The 21,940-nt window shown below is 39.4% G+C and overlaps 1 protein-coding gene across 3 annotated transcripts in view; it reads right to left on the bottom strand.

Annotated features, from left to right (window-relative positions):
* The window catches only part of samd12 (sterile alpha motif domain containing 12), a 145,278-nt gene extending 130,739 nt beyond the window's left edge, over positions 1-14,539 (bottom strand). Inside the window, exon 1 of one of the 3 annotated variants that reach the window (XM_067425087.1) lies at positions 14,385-14,539. In XM_067425087.1, the coding sequence (XP_067281188.1) occupies positions 14,385-14,397 (13 nt within the window). In that variant the 5' untranslated portion in view covers positions 14,398-14,539. Of the gene's footprint in view, positions 1-13,855; positions 14,237-14,384 lie in introns of those variants that run through there. The other 2 variants (XM_067425086.1, XM_067425088.1) reach the window with 2 other exon arrangements.
* Between the last annotated feature and the right edge of the window lie 7,401 nt (positions 14,540-21,940).

Below are 21,940 nucleotides of genomic sequence, written 5' to 3'. Positions count from 1 at the left end.
GACCAGCTCTGCTTGAAATAGCACTTCATACAACAGACTGCTGTTGTATGAAGAAAACAGCTTTACTGTATTAAATAGAAAACAAACAGTCATTCAGTCATGAAATGGACTGCACTTCCTGTTGTTAAATAGTCACTACTATACTTTGAACCTTTAAAACATTTACACATAAAGAATATGTTTTATGCACATAGTTGTGTTCTTTATTCTTTTAAATTGGGTCTTTCTTTAAAAAAAAAAAGAAAAAGAAATATTGCAATATATTGCCTCTCTTACAATATCGCAATATATAACAATATATCGTATCGTAACTCCTGTATCAAGATACGTATTGTTTCGCCAGATTCTTGACAATACACAGCCCTAAATATTGGTTGTATCCATGTACTTCATTTAAATTCCTGTTAATCTTGAATCTGATTATCTTCCCCTCAATTATTTCTCTGATGACGAGGGCAGGGCAACCTATCCACCAATTCCCCACAGACAAAATCAAGCCCCGCCCAACATTTGTTCTTGTTTGAGAAGCGGTTCACTCGATAGACTTCACAATAGTGAAAGCTAGTGTACTTGAGTTTTCATGACTTTCACATCACATCAGACACCAGACATGCCTGATTTGAACTTGATCTGCAGCTGAGGAAAATAACATTAAAAAAACAACAGGAAAAATGAGTGCAATGAAAGAAAATTACACCCATCACTGGATGTCGAGTTAAACCTCTCGAACTGGTCCGTGACACATCCTTAACCTGGTTCCACCCTTTCTAAAGGTCTTAAACCTTCAGAGCAAAGTTGCTACACCAACAGTCTGGTGTATTTCCAATATCTGCAAATCAACCGATTTCAATATGACTGGAGTGAACAGCTTTCAAGGCTCGCCATCATTACGTAAATCCAATTTCCCATGTTGAATTTGAGACATCATAAAATATTTTTTTTTCTCTCACTTATAACCCAAATTTTTTTCAGATAACTTCATAGGAATAATGTTCAAAAGAACAGCATTTATTTAAAATATTAAAATACCCAATAATTGCCATTGGGTATGAAATGTGCTATACAAAATGAACTTGCCTTGCCTAAAATATAATTTTTTGCAACCATGTAAAAAACGTTTCTGTCATTTATCAATTTAATGCATGATTGCTGTGTGTGTGTATATATATATATATATATATATATATATATATATATATATATATATATATATATATATATATATATATATATATATATATATAATATGTTCACAGTGATGCCATAGAAGCAGTGCCGTTTCTAGGCATAGGCAAACTAGGCGGTCGCCTAGGGCGTCAACAGCTGGGGGGCGCCAGTGAGCCCCCGCCACAACAAGATTTTTTAGTTATTTCATATATATTTCATTATTAATATTTCATACTTTTGCTATTTGGAGTATACTTTTACTATTAGTTGCGATTATTGGAGTGAAGTCACCATGGTGATAGTGGCGCTGCTGTATTGAGATCACGTTGAGGGCGGCAGGGAACATCGTCATCCGTGCTTTAGTTTCATCATCATGAAAAGGTCAAAGCCATCATGGGCTCAGTATCGTAAAAAGAAAAAAGAAACATAAAAAAGAAAGCGAAATATACAGGTATGTTAGCCTACTTATTGGTTACTTGTTCTCTACTAAGCTGGTCTCTCTCTATCATAACGTTGAGCAAAACATTACACTGAATATTAGTACTGGACGGACCACACGCCATGCTCATTTATTTCAGGTGCAGAACATTATAGCAGTTAATTTGAATTAAAAAAAAACATTACATCAGAGATAGCTGTTTAGTGTAAATTGATCAAGTAATACTGTCATAACCATGGTCGTCACTAGGCCCTGTTTTATGTGATTAACCTTTAAATGATGAAACTGGCGCGAGGCTTCGGCTACGGCTTCGTCTTCGTCTTCGTCTTCGTCCCGTCTTTTAGTCTTTGTGTCAGTGTGTTCTTCAATCCGCAGCAGCGCCGAGTGACATGTCCTGATCAGTGCCCTGACTAGTGGACTAGAGAGATGATTATGTGCCCATGGTTTTCAAGCTATTGTTATCTAATCATGTTTTCTGGCCTTTAGAACATCTTAAAATACACATATGTAGATCATAGAAATGATTGGCCCAGCATAGAAGAACAATTTTTGATTCCCCAAATAACTGTTTTGTGAAAGGTTCTTTAAAGAACCATTTTGTTCTAACCATTTTATAGTCTAACAAACCTTTTTGCACTACAAAGAACCTTTTGTGCAATGGAAAGGTTCTTTGGATATTAACGGTTCTTCGTAGAACCTGCCAAAGAAACATTTAAGAACTTTTATTTTTAAGAGTGTAATGTGTATAAAGGTCAACATTACAGAAAGGTCCCTTTGCATGCCAGTTAATAACTCAATGCACCATTAGACTGATTTGTAATAAAGAATAAGTGCCAAGTACAGTAGGTCTGATCTGAAGAACTTCAAGCAGAACATGTTTAAGCACGTTTAAGCCAACTCAACTGCCCTATATAGGAGAAGATGGTTCTTGCAACACCTTCCCAGCTCTTTTGATCAGAGATGAGAGCTTGCTTTCTTCAGATGCTGTAGTCTGAGTCTGGCACATATCGGCCGACAGCGTTGCATTTATATTAGCGATGTGTTGCAGCACATCAGTCTCTGAGTCTGCCTGGAGTGTGTGGGAGTCTCTCCGCGTTTTGATCTCGAGCTGGTTCAGGGGATTGAGAATGTAAATGTGTTTGAAGGTCTCATGTGAGCGATGTGTGACCATTCCAACACATATTCCACTGCTCAGCTTCACACGCCGGTTTTCTTGAGCATTCCCCATTCTCATCCTTCATCACATTTCAACATAACATGCATATTTCTGCTGCTTAAAGGGTTAGCTCACCCAAAAATGAAATGTCTGTCATTAACTCCTCTCCCTAATGTCACTCCACACCCGTAAGACCTCCGTTCATCTTCACACACAGTTTAAGATATTTTATATTTAGTAGGGGTGTAACGATATATCGCAATATAAAACATGATGATATGAATCGCGATGTAGAGTTGTTTTATCTAAGGCTCAACTTGCTGTAGTCGGCCTTTTTATAAGCTATAATTCACCCAAACACAAACGAACAAATGTAGGCTACCACAAATGTAAACTCTGTCATCATGTACTCACCATCATGTTGTTTATTTCATTTAACTTCCAAACACAAATGAATACATTCTTTAAGAAACCTGTGGGATTTATGTCCCTCCATTTTAAAGTCCATTTCTCTCAAACTTAAAAGATGCAAAGAATGTCATAAAGGCATGTAAAAATAACTAATCAAGTGTCTAATCCAAATGTTCTTTAGTCTTCAAGTCTTCTGAAGAGACACAATGACTTTATATGATGAATATATTTAACACGACGCACATACTGTAGTAACGTTAAACACGGATGTTCAAATGATTGCGTGACGCGCGAAAACAACACGAGAGCGAGTAAATGCAGAATTAAAATTCTTGGATTAGCTAAACGTTTACAGTTTGAGAGCGGCCATTTTGACGAGCTTTCTTACGATTAGAGCTGTGACGGATTGCACTGATCATCTGAAGTGCGTGCGCTGCTGGAACGGAGCTCCTCACAGTGGAAGCGCAGACACCATTTAAAGCGACACTCCTTAGTGAACGCGCAAACATCATTTAAATCACCAGATCACATTTAGTTTTAGTAGTATGATTATTCAAAGCATTTCAGATGGTTCATTCTTACATACTGCATTAATAGCGGGAGAGGCAGGGCAGGCATGGGGAGAGATGCTGCCTGCATTGAAAGTGTGAATAATAAGTGAAGGGGAAAAAAATTTAAGTTTAGAGTTTCGGTGACATACGTTATTACATTAATAATCTTATAACATAGAATCATACAACAACTATACATAATGTATAATATTTGTGGGATGAATCAGTGAATCGACCAATGATTTGGATCACCAGTGTCACGTGATTTCAGCCGTTTGACACACTATCCGAATCATTGAATTGATTCGCTGACTCATAACCGTTTGAATCTTTATTTGAGGATTGAACACAAACCCGGAAGAGAAGCCAATGCTGAATAAAGTCGTAGTTTTTGTTATTTTTGGACCCAAATGTATTTTGGATGCTTCAAGAGACTCTAATTAACCCACTGATGTCTCATATGGACTACTGTGATGATGTTTTTATTCCCTTTCTGGACATGGACAGTATAGTGTGCATACACTTGCATACGCTCTCGGGCTAAATATAAAATATCTTAAACTGTGTGTGAAGATGAACGGAGGTCTTACGGGTGTGGAACGATAGGTGAGGAGTTAATGACAGACATTTCATTTTTGGGTGATCTAACCCTTTAAAATCCCCTATTATGCCATTTTAAATGTTTTTGCTTTAGTTTTGGAGCCTCCTACAATAGGATCTCATGCATCCAAGGTAAAAAACAAAAACATAGATTCTCTCATCCTATCATCTGCAGCATCAGCTCTTTTCTCTCAGTGTCTGAAACAGTTAATTCGTAGATTTAGTCTCTCTAAGTCCCGCCTCTCTGAGAACCGCTCTGCTCTGATTGGTCAGACAGCAGTCTGCTGTGATTGGTCAGAAACCCCTCACTCATTATCATATCTGAATCTCAGCTCTTGACACACAGTGATACGAACAGTAACGATGGCCTGAGTTTTACCGTCTCAGGGGCTTTCACACCTACCTTGTTTGGTCCGGATTTTCAGACTTTTCAGTTTGGTACGAACCAAAATTACATGTGTGAAACCTCCCTCGGACCATGGTCCGGACCAAACAGATGAAATTTGGTCCGACAAAAAGAGCAAAGGTTTGTGTGAAAGCATTTTCTGTAAAGTTTCGGACTTTCAGAGCATTTACAGGAAGTTCTGGTGGTAGGATTAGTGAAAAAAACACAGATTAAACTCAAACTCACAGCACACGCAGTGATGGAACGCGCAGCAATATATATATATATTTCTCATGTCTTCTCAGTTTCGGTTTATTTATGAGACCGCTCCAGTTCACGTGTAACGGAAATGATCGCTCCGTCACGGTTTGTCTGCTATATTACTTATAAAAGCTTATTTATTAAATTCAGGCAAATGATGAAACACTTATCAAATTTAAGATAGCATTTATATAAAGCTTTCTACAAAACCTAATGAAGTGGTCAAAATCATTTCTGACCCGATGTCTTTGACATTAACTGCACATCTGTGCACGTTTCATAATCAATATAGCCTAGATTAAATTTAAAAATAAAATAAAAAAAATAACAATATAATATTTAAGCATAACTATAAAACAAAATACATTTTTTGGCTAAAAAAGTAGCCTAGTCTTCTCCTCCTTTTCTGTCGGCGCCGATAAAATATTCAACGAGGACGTCCATTTGGTGGATTTGCCTTGAGTATAGTTGGTGCTGCAGATAGTAATGCCATAATATTAACAGTATTGGCAACAATATGCGTCTGTTCATTCATTCTTGTCAAAGTTACGCTGAATTGACAACACACTGACGTCAGACGCACGTCTGCTAACAAACCAATCAATGATACATGATGACGACAGGACGCCATAACTGCAATGTGAAAGCAAACCAAAACTAACCAAATGGATACAATGGCCCTCATTTATCAATCTTGGGTAGAAACGGGTGTATATGTTGGCGTAAGATTATGCTTACACTCCTCTCACCGCCTGATTTATGAAGCTGTGCGCACCTCTGCAATCCAGGTGTACGCAATACCTGCCCTTGATAAATGCCGCGGCTGAAAACGATCGTCATTAGAATAACACACCCCTATATATTCAAGTCTCCGCCTCCCCCACGCCCTCATTTTACGCCATGGACACACAGAAGACGGCAAAGAAGCGAAACTTCTCCGACGTGGAGATCGGGCGCGCTCAATCATCTCACTAGTCCACTAGTCAGGGCACTGATTAGGGCATAAGTCAATGGGCTGACTCCCTGATCACTGCGATATTGAGATGATTGAGACGCGCCCATCGAGATCACCAGGGAAGTGGAAAAAGAAAACCCGAAATTGTTTTATTTGGGAGTTTAAAGAGTGGAATTAAAGGCACCTACAAAAACAAAATATGGACACAAATAACGAGTAGGCTACTGTTAATAGTGTGGAGGTTGAGAAGTGCACTCCAGCAGTTTAAAGCTGTTTGAATGATAAATTACCATCACTGCATTATTTTACAGCACGTTTTGAAAAAAATAGCATTTAATTTCGTATCACGGCATGTATTGGGGTGTGCAATAGTGATGATGATGTGATGAGTATTCATTCACATTAATAATTACATGCCAATTTGTAAGATTCTTCTTCTTATTATTATTATGATTATTATTCTTAATGACGCTTGTTATTTAGAAGAAGAATGTCGTTTTTATTGATTTTATTATTATTTAAAAGAAGAAGGTCATTTTTATTATTTTGTCAGTCTGAATTATTTTAGCCCCAGTCCGTGCAGCTGCCGGGCCAGGCGGGCCTGAAACGTCAGATAAAGCGCACAGGCTCGCGACTGGAGGAATACATATGCCTACAAATCAAACGCTTTGGTAAAGTCACACAAATTAAACATTGACGTTCATGTTGCACAAAAATAAACTATGAATGTTGTTGTTGTGGTTTTTAACAGTGGGTCATATAGCATATCTTGCCAGTGCGTTTTGTGGTGTTAGGAATTGTTTTTCTGCGCATTTTCACACTAACTCAAACGTGCGTACACCACCTCCTGAGCTGGCGTAGGATTTGAGCGTGCCGTACGCCAACGTCCATATTGATAAATCTCAAAGTCACCGTGGGTTTGGGTGTACGCAAGGTGTACGCTGGAAATTTGGTGTACGCACTTTTGATAAATGAGGGCCAATGTATCAAAACACAAACTTTGGTTCAGACCTTGGTGCCGACTTTCAGGTGTGAATATGCCCTTAATCTCAGCATAAAACGGCATCTTCTCCACATGAACAACACCAACCAAACTCTTCCAGTCTTAGAGGCCACGACAGAGAGTGAGGGCGGGGCTAAGAGACGCTGTTCAGCCAATGGGGTGGCAATATGCAAATTAGTTACAAATCTATTCAGCAGGAAGCGAGACTGGAGTTACTGAAGCCTCGTTTTTAGTTCAGAATCAAGTCTTTCTTTTGGGAGACGCTAACTTTATTTTTAAAACTTTGCAGAGCTTTTACAGCTGTAATACACACTGCATGAAAGGCAATATCCGAAAAAAGCATAATAAGGACACTTTACTGCATATCACAAATACAGTAATCTAGTGTTTCGCTGTCTAATAAAGTGTAAACGTCACTCTAAAAGCAGAACAGCGTTCACTAAAGCCCAATCATTCAGCAGAGCATGTACTAAACAGCCCTCCAGCGGAGCAAACCTGCCATCTCCTTCATTCAGGATGGGTTTCAGATTATATGTCACGTCCCTGATGACCAATCATGAAGAAGAATCGAGTATTTTGAAGAGCCAAAGCATTTATATAAGAACACCCCTGATACTGCAAGACCCTCTGGACAGCCATAGAAAGGGTTTTTTATGTATAATCACTCACAGTTTCCCAACAGATATTTAGGCAGTGCCTGTTTTTCAGTGGAATAGTGTACTAGTCTCTCCCTAAAGATCCATTATGTTCTGTGTGTACATGGCCTTAATGTAAAGCACAAACTCTCAGGTTCTCTATCCTCTTGACTATATGTGCTGAGACAGGACATCTTAATATGCTGACTACAAAAGGTGCGGAAATGTAATTCTAGCTTTTGGCCCTACCTAAAATGCAAGTGACAGTATTTGGTACAGCATAACCCCTCAACTAAAAACATTATGGGATGTTTTTATTCTAAAAAAAAGTTACGATGCATACAACCTATCTTCATTAAGTGAATGCCTAATCACATTTATTCACAAGATGAATCAGGACTCTAACAATTACACTAAAATGGTCAAAATCAAAAGCCAAATGTTATAAGAATGTCAATTCAAAAATGCTAATGGAACTCTGAAACTTCCCCAGCTCAAATTTTAGATTTTGTTCATATTTTTTTCTGTAGAAAGACAAACATAAAGAGTAATTAAAGCACATAGGCATTAAAGACATTAAGTTTTATGTAGCAAGTTTTTAAACACTGAAATAATAGATGGAAAAGTCCATTTACAGCCAATATAGTCAATTTACCATAGGAAATGCATGGTTTTTAAAGCTTTTTAACCGTTATAGCGCCACCTATAGTCCGATCTCTTTAAAACTTTGCATGCTTCATCAGCATGTTATGCCACATAAACCCAACAATTTTGTGAAGTTTTCCCTTAGGATTTATAGGCATTTGAGTGTATTTTGCCACGCCTCTTTTCTAAATGGCCCTGTTATAGCCATCCAAATGCAAAACTTTTTTTTTTTATAATTATTGATCTAGAGAGTCCAGAGAATTGTCCTAGACTGGTTTGGTTCTGATCGGGCAAAAAACCAGGAATAGTTCACAAAAGTAGGTTTTTAACATAATTACGAATATTTAATTAACGATTTGATTGACAGCAATGGCCCCAGACGCAAAGTTGTTCACCATGAGGAGGTCTGTCATATGATATGCCTATTTTGCGGATGCGTGCAACACCACGTGATTACACTGCCATAAACATAATAGGTGCTCAAATTTCATTGGCCTATGGCGGCCATGTTTTTTAAGAAACGCCAATGTCCTCATAGACATAAATGGTACCTTGGGCCAAGACACCGCATACCAATTTTCAAGTCAATCGGACTAGTGGTCCTGTGGTTATAGCCATTGTTGTGTTTTTTTCATGTTATAGCGCCACCAAGTGGACAATCATCACAATTTTTTTCAAGTGACCGAAGTTTGAGCTCATAAACATGTGTCCCAAGTTTAGTGAAAATATCTCTTTCCATTCAAAAGTTATAGTCATTTTCGTAAAAGTGGCCCCCGACCAGTTGAACACTTTGGTTCCCCTTAGCGACCATAAATTGTAAAATTGAATTTTTTTCATTAATATTAATAGTCTCGCTCCAAAGAACATTTATACAGTGGTTTGGTTCCAATCAGGGAAAAGATGTGGGAGAAGTTTACAAAAGCAGGTTTTTCAAAAAAACCAAATTTTCTCGAAATTGGCGCCTGAAGGGCGAGGCAATCCGAGGCATGCGTTTTGTCCGTGCCAAGCCAATGATTCCAACGATATAAGACACTTGAGCCCACGCCGAACGGTTAAGGAGTTATGAGCCGTTTCGTACTTTTGCTCGCTGTAGCGCCCCCGTCAGGCCGATCGGGGCGTGCCTCGGTGACTTAGGTAGTCGGTGTGAGTACCACTAGCTCTGAAAGTTTCAAGTCTCTACGACTTACGGTTTGGTCTGCCCGATCAGTTTTAGATGGAAAATTATGCATCATGGGAAAATTAACAATAACAATAGGGTTTCAGCTATTCAGGCTTGAACCCCTAATGAAAGCCAAAATATTAAATGGTCACAGATGTATATTAACTGAGAAATCCACTGTTTTGTAGAGGAGAGTCAAAATGACAATTCTCACCTTACAGGGGTGTAAAAAGGACTTTAGAAAGATGGCAGCATCATTATTTTATTTTTACACAGAGATTGGTAGATTTATTTATCTGTCGACTTCAGCAATCTTTATTTCATTATATGCCAATGGTGACCGATCAAAAATGGGAAAATGCCTCAAGTTTGCATGTCTGTAACTCAAGAAGTTTTAAAGCTATCTTAATATCCTTTTAGATTCTGGTTCGTAGCTAACTTTTCTTTTAGGGTGCGTTCACACTTGTAGTTCGGTTAGTTTGGTTCGTTTGGTCCGGACCAAAAAACAAAAACAAAACATATAGTCCAGGGCCCGAATTTATCAAAAATCTTAGAATTACTCACAAGAACACTTCTAAGAATTGACTTAAGAGTAAAAAAATGTATTTTTTATCAAGCATTCCAATCATACTTTAAGTAAAGTGTAGGACTAAATCTTTAGTGTCAGTCTTAGAGTTAATTCATGAAACTTTGCTGTGCCACAAACGGGATTTTGGATGATGTCATCGGCATGAACCAATCACTGAAGAGATGTCCTTATTTAAGAATATTCCCAGATAAATTCACATTGAATGGTGAAATTCCTAAGAGGAGTTTACATCCAAATACACATTTGACAATAAAGAGTTTTCAAGAAAATAATATACACATTTTAAAGGTCCCGTTCTTCGCGTGTTTTCGAAGCTTTGATTATGTTTACAGTGTGCAATATAACATGAGCTCATGTTTCACGTGTAAAAAAACAGTATTTTTCACACACTTTACTTATCTGTACAGCGCTGTTTCCTCTGTCCTAAAAACGGCCTGATGATTTCCTTGTTCTATGAAGTCCCTCCTTCAGAAACACGTAACGAGTTCTGATTGGGCCAGCGCTTCCCGTGTTGTGATTGGACAGCAGCTTAGCGCACTTTGCCCGGAAAGGTCCCGCCTCTTACCATAACGGGGCGATGCCAGCGCTGAATGCGCGCTCTTCTCCACGCAGGAGAGCAACGAGACCACGCCCCCTATTTTGCGTGTTCTTGTGGGCGGAGCGTTAGTCAACAGACGGTTCTAGTGACGTCATCACAGCAGGAAGTGCAGCGGTGTAGTCCAAACCGGCCGCTCGCTGTAGGCTTTGAAAGGGAACTTCTGTTAAATAAGATATCTCGCTTGGCATTGAACTTTGAGCTTTATCATTTTACAGGTATTATTTATGCTCCAACAGCAACATTACACACTAACTAAAGTTTGAAAGATGGAATTGCGAAGAACGGGACCTTTAAATGAAAGATAAACATGTTTTCATCCTTGTCTAAATTAAAAATGTTAAACTGGTGTGCTGTTAAATGACCTGCCTATAGCCTAGATTTGTTTTAAATATAATCAGCCACCATGGATTCCAAAAGAAAACCGAAAAGGCAGGAGGAAGAAGCGATCGCTACTGCTTGCTGAATTACTTGAACAGCTTTATTTATTTATTTATTTATTTATTTATAAAACCCAACATTAACCAGCCCTGAAAAAGATGATGCCTGCTCTGTCCAAACGATACCGTTTGATTAACTGCTTGTCGTCAAACATTTCGAACACATTCTCCCTCTATTGAAAGATTTGCGCACGTCTCGGTCTCCTCAGCGTCATCTCAAGCCCCTACTGGACACTCCTGACCACTGAGAGACCTCTCGAGCTGTCTTAAATAACTGGGAGAGCAAGAGTGATTCTTAGCTTTAAGAAATTTGATAACTTGCTTTTATACTTAAGTTTGAATGTAGGAGTAAATTTCATGAATTCTCAGCACTTAAGACTAAAATAGCACTTTGAGGAGCTTGATAAATACGGGCCCTGGCCCGCTTAGCGTTCACACGGGCCCAAAGGCTCAGGGAGATGCTCAACCTGATAGGTCGGCTTATATGACGGAGGAGCTGCTTACCGAACACTCAAAGCAATGCTGTGTGCTGATTAAACGCCATCATTTTATGCGTGTACATATGGAATTATTTACCCGCTGAGAACTCATGAAGAGCTTATCAAATGTTCAAAACCGCTCCAGGATTTCCTCCGTTGTGCAGAAAAGAGACGGCCGTTCTGTCGTCTGTGCCGACTAATGGGCAGCACAGGTCCTCTGATGAGAAGAGCCAGGTTTGCTTTTTGTGAGTTTTTCTAGCATTTTCGAAACATGCTCGTCTGACCAAATATTGATGAGGCTCTTCCTCGTTGCTCCACGTTTGCCCTCTAACGTTAACGTTACTCATGTTTGATACCCCGATCTCTCCGCGTCGTCACATCAGCTGACTATGCGTCTCATCTTGTGACATTACGTCCTGTTTTTGGTCCGTCTACATGTCTTTGGTCCGTGTTGCGTTCATATATCAATCAAACCGCACCAGAGTTCGTTTGGAAGCGGATCGAGACCCGTCTTGATAGCGCTCTCGGTCCGCTGGTTTGGTGCGCTCCAGGGTTCAGATGGCAGCGTTCACATATGTTCAAATGAACCGCACTAAACGAGCAATCGCACCAGGGTTCGTTTTAATCCAACCTAACATGACAAGTGTGAACGCACCCTCAGTGTCTCGATTTTAAAGGTCCTTGATGGTTCAGTCGCAGAGATATGGAAATCTTAATGCGGCTCCATGAGTAACCTGGTAAATTTTAAAGGTTGAAAACCAAATATGGATCATTTGGCACACATCTGATACTTTTAATGTTTATATTATTGCCTCAGTTGCATAGAACACCTGAGTGCCGTAAGTATCGTTATTCCAAAGTTTGCATGTCTGTTATTAAAAAAGTAATTAAGATATCTCAATATGATTTTAGATTCTTGTTCATACACTTTATACAGTTCAGTCCCACAAATGACCCACATTATTTTCAATCACTGAACTTGGAACTAGAAGATCTGCATATCTCTGGTACTGAACTATCGAGGGCCTTTAAAATGAAGATACCTAAAGAAAAGTTTGTAGAGAATCAGAGTCTAGAAGGATTTTAAGAATTGTTTCATGCTTCTTGCATTACAAGCATACAAACACACAATAACTGCTTTTCCACCATTTTTGAATGGTCACCGTTGGCATAAAATGAAACAAAGATTGCTGAAGTCAACAGATTCGACTAATAGATCTAACAATCTCTGTGTAAATATAAAATAATGATGCTGCCATCTTTCAGGTCAAGTCACTTTTACACCCCTGTAATTTGGCTCCAAATCTCAGGTTAAAAAAATTACCAGTGGATTACTTGTTACTACATCTGTGATATATAATATTTTGGCTTTCATCACCATTTTTTATTAAATTTTTTACAGTAAAAAAAAATACAAACACACTCTAAAAAATTATTTAGAAAAAAACATTACCTGGTTGCCTTAAAATTGAGTTCATTGAAATAAAAATGTTGAGTTAATACAAAGAACATTTTTTGAGATTCGACAACCTTTATTAAAATATTATTAAAAGATTTTGTAAGCATTTTGGGTAAATGTGTGTTTTATTTCTGATGACGCAGCCAAATTGTGCTATTTTCATGATTTATCAAATTTTTTATGTTGTTACAGATACAAAAATAGTTTGAGTTTCTCTTTATTAAACAAATTTTCTTCATTGTATCAACTCAAATTTTTAATTTCAATAAACTCTACATTTTAAGGCTACAATGTTACTTACTTTTTTAAGTTACACCAACAATAATTCATTTTTTTTTGACACAGAACACCCCTAATGGAGATGCAATCATATTAGGAACCAAATCGAATCAAACAAGATCCTACTGGATAAAATGAAAATTATATGTTTCCATTTGTTTTTTCTTCAGAAGTTCAGTGTATCTAGGTTCAGAATCATCACATTTCTGTAAAGTGAATCGGTTACTAAAAAAAACTTTCCAGAAAAGCCTATAATATGCTGTTGAACAGGTCCCACTGTTACACACTGACCCATATACTGTACTGTGCAGTGACAGCATGCAGGGCTATTGGGGCATGTTGTCACAAAATGTAAACATCTGTTTAAGGAATTGTGTTTTGCCCCAGTGGGAGAACAGTCGTAATATCCGATAGCTTTAGGCACGTGCTCATACAAAAACTCAAATATAAATAGACCTTTAGTTACCGAAGTAAAAAGAATGACAACCCTGTACGTCGTCATTGCACAGACCGAATTTACTGCATAAATCACCAAATCATATGTGACTGAAGTTAAGTGATGTTAATTCCTCACATTATCCCTGGTTCGATTGATCTGTCAAGACGATGTCGTCGTCATTCAATAAAAACGGTAATGATAAACCTACCTCGCATTGGGTTTTGAATCCAGAGGATTCCTCCGATGAGGTGTGGAGATTGCCCTAACATCATGGCACCAGAGCAGGTGGTCGAAACAAACCCAACACCTGTCTAAAGGAAGCGTCCAGACGCTCGCGCGCCTTATGAAAGCTGATTAATAACAACGCGCCCGCGCCTCAATGAAGCGCGCATCGCATCCGGATAACCCGAGTGAAAGTGTCACACAAAAATACGGCTTCTAAACGTGAAAGCGGTTCGTTCGGAGGGTGCACACGCCGCGTTGTGTTCCGCTGTGCGTGGACGTGCAGATGCTGAATGATGCAGATCGCGAATCTTTACAGCGCGTGCACGGACTGACTTCGAGCGCACGAGCCCATCTCCATGCCATAGGTTTCCAGCGCAAGAGCAGGGCAAAGATCTGCGGCTGGTCGGCAGCCAATCATATTCTCAACCCTGCTGTGTGTGTGTGTGTGTGTGTGTGTTGCGTTCATTTCAATACACAAACATTTAATTAGACATTAATTTTTAAAGCCTTACCTTGAACAGCCATGCTGTTACTGCATGAGTTCGTGCATTATGGGAAGGTAAAGCTGTTGGTTGTCTGTGACTGCCAAAGCGTCTCTTATTAACACTTGCCAAGCAAGCTCTGTCAAGGCGAGCGCGCTGGGAAAGCGAGAGATGTGATCTCAGGGGATTGTGGGTAATGTAGTTGCACCTTAAAGTTACTGGAGCTGCTTTCATGTTGATCGACCGGTTCATCGCATTTGAGCAGCGAGAGAGAGAGAGAGAGAGAGAGAGAGAGAGAGAGAGAGAGAGAGAGAGAGAGAGAGAGAGAGAGAGAGAGAGAGAGAGAGTGTGTGTGTGTGTGTGTGTGTGTGTGTGTGTGTGTGTGTGTGTGTGTGTGTGTGTGTGTGTGTGCGGTTACATTTGAACTTTGTTCAAAGAACTGTGAACTTCTTAATTGCTTCCTAACTTGCTTACTATTATTTTTTTAAAGTTCTGGCAATTGCCAGAGAATGTTTCTTTATTGTTAACATTTCCGTCATGTCTGAAAGACGAGTGAATCGAATATGAACTCCAAACTAATGTAATTCAAAGGCCCCTTCAAAACACACTGTAGCTCAAAGTTGATGGTGTGTTCTTTCCTCATTTGAGGAACAAATGCTTCCTTTCTTTAAATTAGATCCTCCAAAAAGGCCAAACCACTGAATCAGAGCCACTGGAGAGCCACATCAATTCTTTATGAAAGCGTTTGATGTCCCGGACAGAATCGTGTATAAAGTGAATGCATCAGTAAAGAAGCAGGACTCAGGCTTTCTGAGATCATTTTGCCTGAGTGAACACAATAATAACAGCATGAAGCCTGTAGAATATATTTATCATCATGTAAACCGCCATATGAACAGATCACGTCATAACCTTATTCAGAATATAAATGTCATACACGTGGTTCATTTTGGGTCTTCTGGAACAAACTGCAGAATATTGCTTGGATCTTGTTGAAGTCGCTCTAATGAAATGCTGTTTTGGGGCTTTTGTGGAAGGGAGACGGAGAACAATATCTGTAAACCATACGGTGGAGACATCCTACATTAAGAACAAGGTCATTATCTGAGTCTCAGGAAAGTAAAACACCAGTAATTTCATCTTCCGGATGTAATTTGGGACGATTAGAGATGGCCTTTGGCAGCTCAACTCTTGTTTAAGCTCTGCACAGACAGCCAATGAATGGAGAAAATATACAAGTCCTTCTCAAAAAATTAGCATATTGTGATAAAGTTCATTATTTTCATAATGTAATGATAAAAATTAAACTTTCATATATTTTAGATTCATTGCACACCAACTGAAATATTTCAGGTCTTTTATTGTTTTAATACTGATGATTTTGGCACACAGCTCATGAAAACCCATCTCAAAAAATTTGCATATTTCATCCGACCAATAAAATAAAAGTGTTTTTAATACAAAAAAAGTCAACCTTCAAATAATGATGTTCAGTTCTGCACTCAATACTTGTTCGGGAATCCTCTTGCAGAAATGACTGCTTCAGTGCGGCGTGGCGTGGAGGCGATCAGCCTGTGGCACAGCTGAGGTGTTCTGGAGGCCCAGGATGCTTCGATAGCGGCCGCAAGCTCATCAGGAGTGTTGGGTCTCTTCACGATATCCCACAGATTCTCTATGGGGTTCAGGTCAGGAGAGTTGAGCACAGTAATACCATGGTCAGTAGGTGCCAGGTCGTGCTGAAAAACCAAATCTTCATCTCCATAAAGCTTTTCAGCAGATGGAAGCATGAAGTGCTCCAAAATCTCCTGATAGCGAGCTGCATTGACCCTGCCCTTGATAAAACACAGTGGACCAACACCAGCAGCTGACATGGCACCCCAGACCATCACTGACTGTGGGGACTTGACACTGGACTTCAGGCATTTGGGCATTTCCTTCTCCCCAGTCTTCCTCCAGAATCTGGCACCTTGATTTCTGAATGACATGCAAAATTTGCTTTCATCCGAAAAAAGTACTTTGGACCACTGAGCACCAGTCCAGTGCTGCTTCTCTGTAGCCCAAAAGTGTCTTGACCTGGGGAATGCGGCACCTGTAGCCCATTTCCTGCTCACGCCTGTGCACGGCGGCTCTGGATGTTTCTCCTCCAGACTCAGTCCACTGCTTCCGCAGGTCCCCCAAGGTCTGGAATCGGTCCTTCTCCACAATCTTCCTCAGGGTCCGCTCACCTCTTCTCGTTGTGCAGCGTTTTTTGCCACACTTTTTCCTTCCCACAGACTTCCCACTGAGGTGCCTTGATACAGCACTCTGGGAACAGCCTATTCGTTCAGAAATGTCTTTCTGTGTCTTCCCCTCTCGCTTGAGGGTGTCAATGATGGCCTTCTGGACAGCAGTCGGGTCGGCAGTCTTACCCATGATTGCGGTTTTGAGTAATGAACCAGGCTGGGAGTTTTTAAAAGCCTCAGGAATCTTTTGCAGGTGTTTAGAGTTCATTAGTTGATTCAGATGATTAGGTTAATAGCTCGTTTAGAGAACCGCTTCATGGAATTCATAGGAATTTGGGGTTTTCATGAGCTGTATGACAAAATCATCAGTATTAAAACAATAAAAGACCTGAAATATTTCAGTTGGTGTGCAATGAATCTAAAATATATATGGAAGTTACATTTTTATCATTACATTATGGAAAATAATGAACTTTATCACAATATGATAATTTTGTAAGACCTGTAATTCCAGATCTGCTGTGTGTCATTACAGGTGGAGCCCCTGGTGGACATCATGGAACTTGCGATGAGGCGAAAGTCTGGGTTTCTAAGCTGACAGGTGAAGTGAATAACACTGATGATCTCTCCATCACGGCTCCTGTTAGTGGGTGGGATATATTAGGCAGCAAGTGAACATTTTCTCCTCAGAGTTGATGTGTGTGAAGCAGGAGAAATGGGCAAGCGTGAGGATTTGAGCGAGTTTGGCCAGATTGTGACGGCTAGACGACTGGGTCAGAGCATCTCCAAAACTGCAGCTCTTGTGGGCTGTTCCCGGTCTGCAGTGGTCAGTATCTATCAAAAGTGCTCCAAGGAAGGACCAGTGGAGAACCGGCCACAGGGTCATGGGCGGCCAAGGCTCATTGATGCACGTGGGGAGTGAAGGCTGGCCCGTGTGGTCCGATCAAACAGACGAGCTACTGGAGCTCAAACTGCTCCAGAAGTTAATGCTGGTTCTGATAGAAAGCTGTCAGAATACACAGAGCAGCTCAGTTTGTTGCGTATGGACCAGTCAGGGTGACCTCTGACCTCTGACCCCGCCGAAAGCACCAACAGTGGCACGTGAGCATCAGAACTGGACCACGGAGCAATGGAAGAAGGTGGCCTGGTCTGAGGAATCACGTGTTCTTTTACATCACGTGGATGGCCGGGTGTGTGTGTGTGTGTGTGTGTGGCGTACTTGGGGAACACATGGCCCCAGGATGCACTATGGGAAGAAGGCGAGCCGGCGGAGGCAGTGTGATGCTTTGGGCAATGTTCTGCTGGGAAACCTTGGGTCCTCCATCCATGTGGATGTTACTTTGACACGCTCCACTTACCTAAGCATTGCTGAGACCATGTTCAGCCTTTCATGGAAACGGTATTCCTTGGTGGCTGTGGCCTGAGTATCATCTTCATGTCAGATACCACAGCACACATTCAGGGGTCTAGTGGAGTCTATACCTCGACGGGTCAGGGCTGTTTAGGCAGCCAAAGGGGGACCAACACAATATTAGAAAGGTGGTCATAATGTTATGCCTGACATGTATATACAGTTGAATACTGAAACTCACTAAGACCTTTGAGAGCAAACACAAAGCAGTCCATTCAAACATTTTAGTAAACATGATGGAAAGACTTAAATAGGACCAAAAAAAATAACATTGTAGTTTGGTCCCCTAAAGGTCCTGCAAATGTTATGAGAATGTAGAGGGAACGTCCTATAATAATCATCCCCTTAACAATCCCAGAACGTCTCGAAGTTTCCCTGAACGTCCGCCAAAAAACGGCCCCCAACCCTTTAAAGATCCTCCACATCATGACCGTCTCGGAACATTCTGGGATGTTTCCAGGCGACGCCTCTTGACACCAGCGTTCTGGGAACATCACATTTCCAAAATAAAAATGGTCCCCTAAACGTTCCGAGAATGTCCTGAATGTTCCATTAAAGGGTTAGTTCACCCAAAAATGAAATGTCTGTCATTAACTCCTCTCCCTAATGTCGCTCCACACCCGTTCATCTTCACACACAGTTTAAGATATTTTATATTTAGTCCGAGAGCGTATGCAAGTGTATGCACACTATACTGTCCATGTCCAGAAAGGGAATAAAAACATCATCAAAGTAGTCAATGTCTCAATCAATCTGCTGATTCATAACCGTTTGAATCTTTATTTAAGGATTGAACACAAACGCGGAAGAGAAGCCAATGCTGAATAAAGTCGTAGTTTTTGTTATTTTTGGACCCAAATGTATTTTGGATGCTTCAAGAGACTCTAATTAACCCACTGATGTCTCATATGGACTACTGTGATGATGTTTTTATTCCCTTTCTGGACATGGACAGTATAGTGTGCATACACTTGCATACGCTCTCGGACTAAATATAAAATATCTTAAACTGTGTGTGAAGATGAACGGAGGTCTTACGGGTGTGGAGCGACATTAGGGAGAGGAGTTAATGACAGACATTTCATTTTTGGCTGAACTAACCCTTTAAGGGCCACCAAATAACGTCCCCCAACCCTTCTGGGAATGTTATCTTGACATCAGCCGAGATCTTCTGTGAACTTTCTGGGAACATCAAATTTCCAGATAAAATGTTCCCCTAAACGCTCCAAAACATCCTGAATGTTCCACGAAGGTCCGCCAAATAACATCACCCAACCCTTTAAAGATCCTCAACATCATGACCATCTCGGACATTCTGGGAACGTATAGGGGACATCCTTGATACCACGCAGGGACTAAAATGTAAAGCATTAACATAACATATCATTTTTCAACCCATCAAATTTTTTTCATCATGTCTCACTGTAAAAAAAAAATGTTGTTTTTTGTTGATTTAACTTTAAAAAGTAAGTAACCTGGTTGCCTTAAAATGTTGAGTTTATTGAAATTAAAAATTTGAGTTGATACAATGAGGGAAATTTGTTTAATAAATAGAAACTCAAAATATTATTGTATCTGAACCACATAAAAAATTTAATAAATCATGAAAATAGCACTATTTGGCGGCGTCATCACAAATAAAACACACACAATTACCCAATATGCTTACAAAATCTTTTAATAATATTTTAATAAAGGTTGTCAAATCTCAAAAAAATGTCATTGTATTAACTCAAAATTTTAATTTCAATTAACTCAAAATGTTAAGGCAACCAGGTAACTTTTTTTCTAAATATTTTTTACAGTGATAGATGTCCGTGCATTAAGTAAAAACAAGCAGTTATTCTGACATCATGTTACTTTAACCTACTCTAATTAAATGTAATAAGCAGAGTAGAGCTGAGTACCGAAAACGATTAAATTTTTATAAAACATATGGAATGTAGACCATTCATCTAATAAAACCTTCAGGTGTAAGATTTGGTTTCACATTTTAATGATACCGCACTTCCTGCTAATGGTTTATAATCCGCATTCCTGCAGATTACACTCAACTCTCGTCTTTCTGGTTTCCGGACGGAACCAAATGAGGGAATGTTTGGCTTTATCAGTTTGCTCTGTGTTGTTCTGCTCCATTACTGTCTCATGCACATTATAATGAATGGCGTAGAATGCCTTACATATTTTGAAAGATGGCAGCTCAACAACATCTTTGAGGATATATGTTTGTCACTAATCAAAACAAAGACCATTTGTTTTGCTCAAATACTTGCCTTTTATTAAAAGTACAAAATGTACTAAATGCGTAGATAACATCCAGTTTGCAAATAGATGGCATGGAGAAAGTGTAGCATTAGTGCACGGCTCCCTCTTCTGGATCATTTACAGTCTGACAGACTTATAAACAAAGCCAGCTCTACTCTATAGCCTTAGAGCAAAAGATACAAACAGTCTAACCAAAAATCTCATTCCTTTTAGCAGCTTTTTATTTACAAAGTATAAATCAATAAAAACTATCTTTTTACATGCATACACACGACTTATCGTAACAAACGCCGGGCAGAAGCTGCACTGTAAAAAATTATTTAGAAAAAAGTAACCTGGTTGCCTTAAAGGGATAGTTCACTTTAAAAAAGCATAAGTCTTACGGGTGTCGAACGACATTAGGGTAAGTAATTAATGAGAGAATTAAAATTTCTGGGTGAACTAACCCTTTAAAGGGATAGTTCACTTTAAAAATGAAAAGTCTGTCGTCCTTTACTCACCCTCAAGTTGTTTCAGACCTGTATGAATTTCTTTCTTCACCTGAACACAAGGGAAGATATTTTGAAGAATGTCAGTCAATGGCTCCAGTTAACTGTTTGGTTACTGACATTCTTCAAAATATCTTCCCTTGTGTTCAGCTGAAGAAAGAAATTCATACAGGTTTGAAACAACTTGAGGGTGAGTAAAGGAGGACAGACTTTTCATTTTAAAGTGAACTATCCCTTTAAAATATTGAGTTCATTGAAATAAAATTTTTGAGTTAATACAATAAACATTTTTTGAGATTCAACAACCTTTATTAAAATATTATTAAAATATTTTGTTAGCATATTAGGTAATTGTGTTTTATTTATGATGACGCAGCCAAATTGTACTATTTTCATGATTATTTATGTGGTTCAGATACAATAATATTTTGAGTTTCTATTTATTAAACAAATTTCCTTCATTGTATCAACTCAGATTTTTAATTTCAATAAACTCTGAAATTGATTCGGTCGTTGTTTGATGACCGATTTCAAAACAAAGCTTCAAACCGTTATGAATCAGTGAATCGATTCATGATTCGGATTGCCAAAGTCACATGATTTCAGCAGTTTGATCCGAATCATGAATCGATTCACTGATTCATAACCGTTCAAAGCTTTGTTTTGAAATCGGTCATCACTATATAAGTTGTTATTTAGTGTTTTTTGCGCACGTAAACTATTCTCGCCGCTTCATAAATGATTGTAGAGCCGCTGTAGTGAGATGGGCTTTGTATCGACGTCTTTAGTGCCTTTATGGGTCTTGAGAGAGGAAATGACATTGGGGTGAGTAATTAATGACAGAACTTTAATTTTTGGGTGAACTTATCCTTTAACTAATCAGATTTCACAGTGAATAACATCAGCCAGAAATCTGCATGGGTCCGATTTTATAAATCCGCACCCGCCCGTACCCACGGTGCATTAATCCGCACCCGACCCACACCCAAAATAAAATAGTATTTGCATTTAACACTATAGGCCTACATCATTTATTGCCAGGTCACACAAAAGTAATTACTTCACCGCGCCACGTCTTTAAAGGTGCACTATGCAACTTTCCGTCCACTAGAGGGCGCCTATTCTAAACAAATGCGTAGTTTGATGACGCCAAGTTTGAGCGCAGCATCTTGGGACATGGTCTTCACCTCACAGCCGGTG

This window comes from Pseudorasbora parva, chromosome 19, assembly GCF_024679245.1.
Source record: "Pseudorasbora parva isolate DD20220531a chromosome 19, ASM2467924v1, whole genome shotgun sequence".
In the NCBI taxonomy this organism is placed as follows: Eukaryota; Metazoa; Chordata; class Actinopteri; order Cypriniformes; family Gobionidae; genus Pseudorasbora; species Pseudorasbora parva.
The sequence above is the reverse complement of the archived record's forward strand: the minus strand, read 5'-3'. Positions and strand labels throughout refer to the sequence as shown.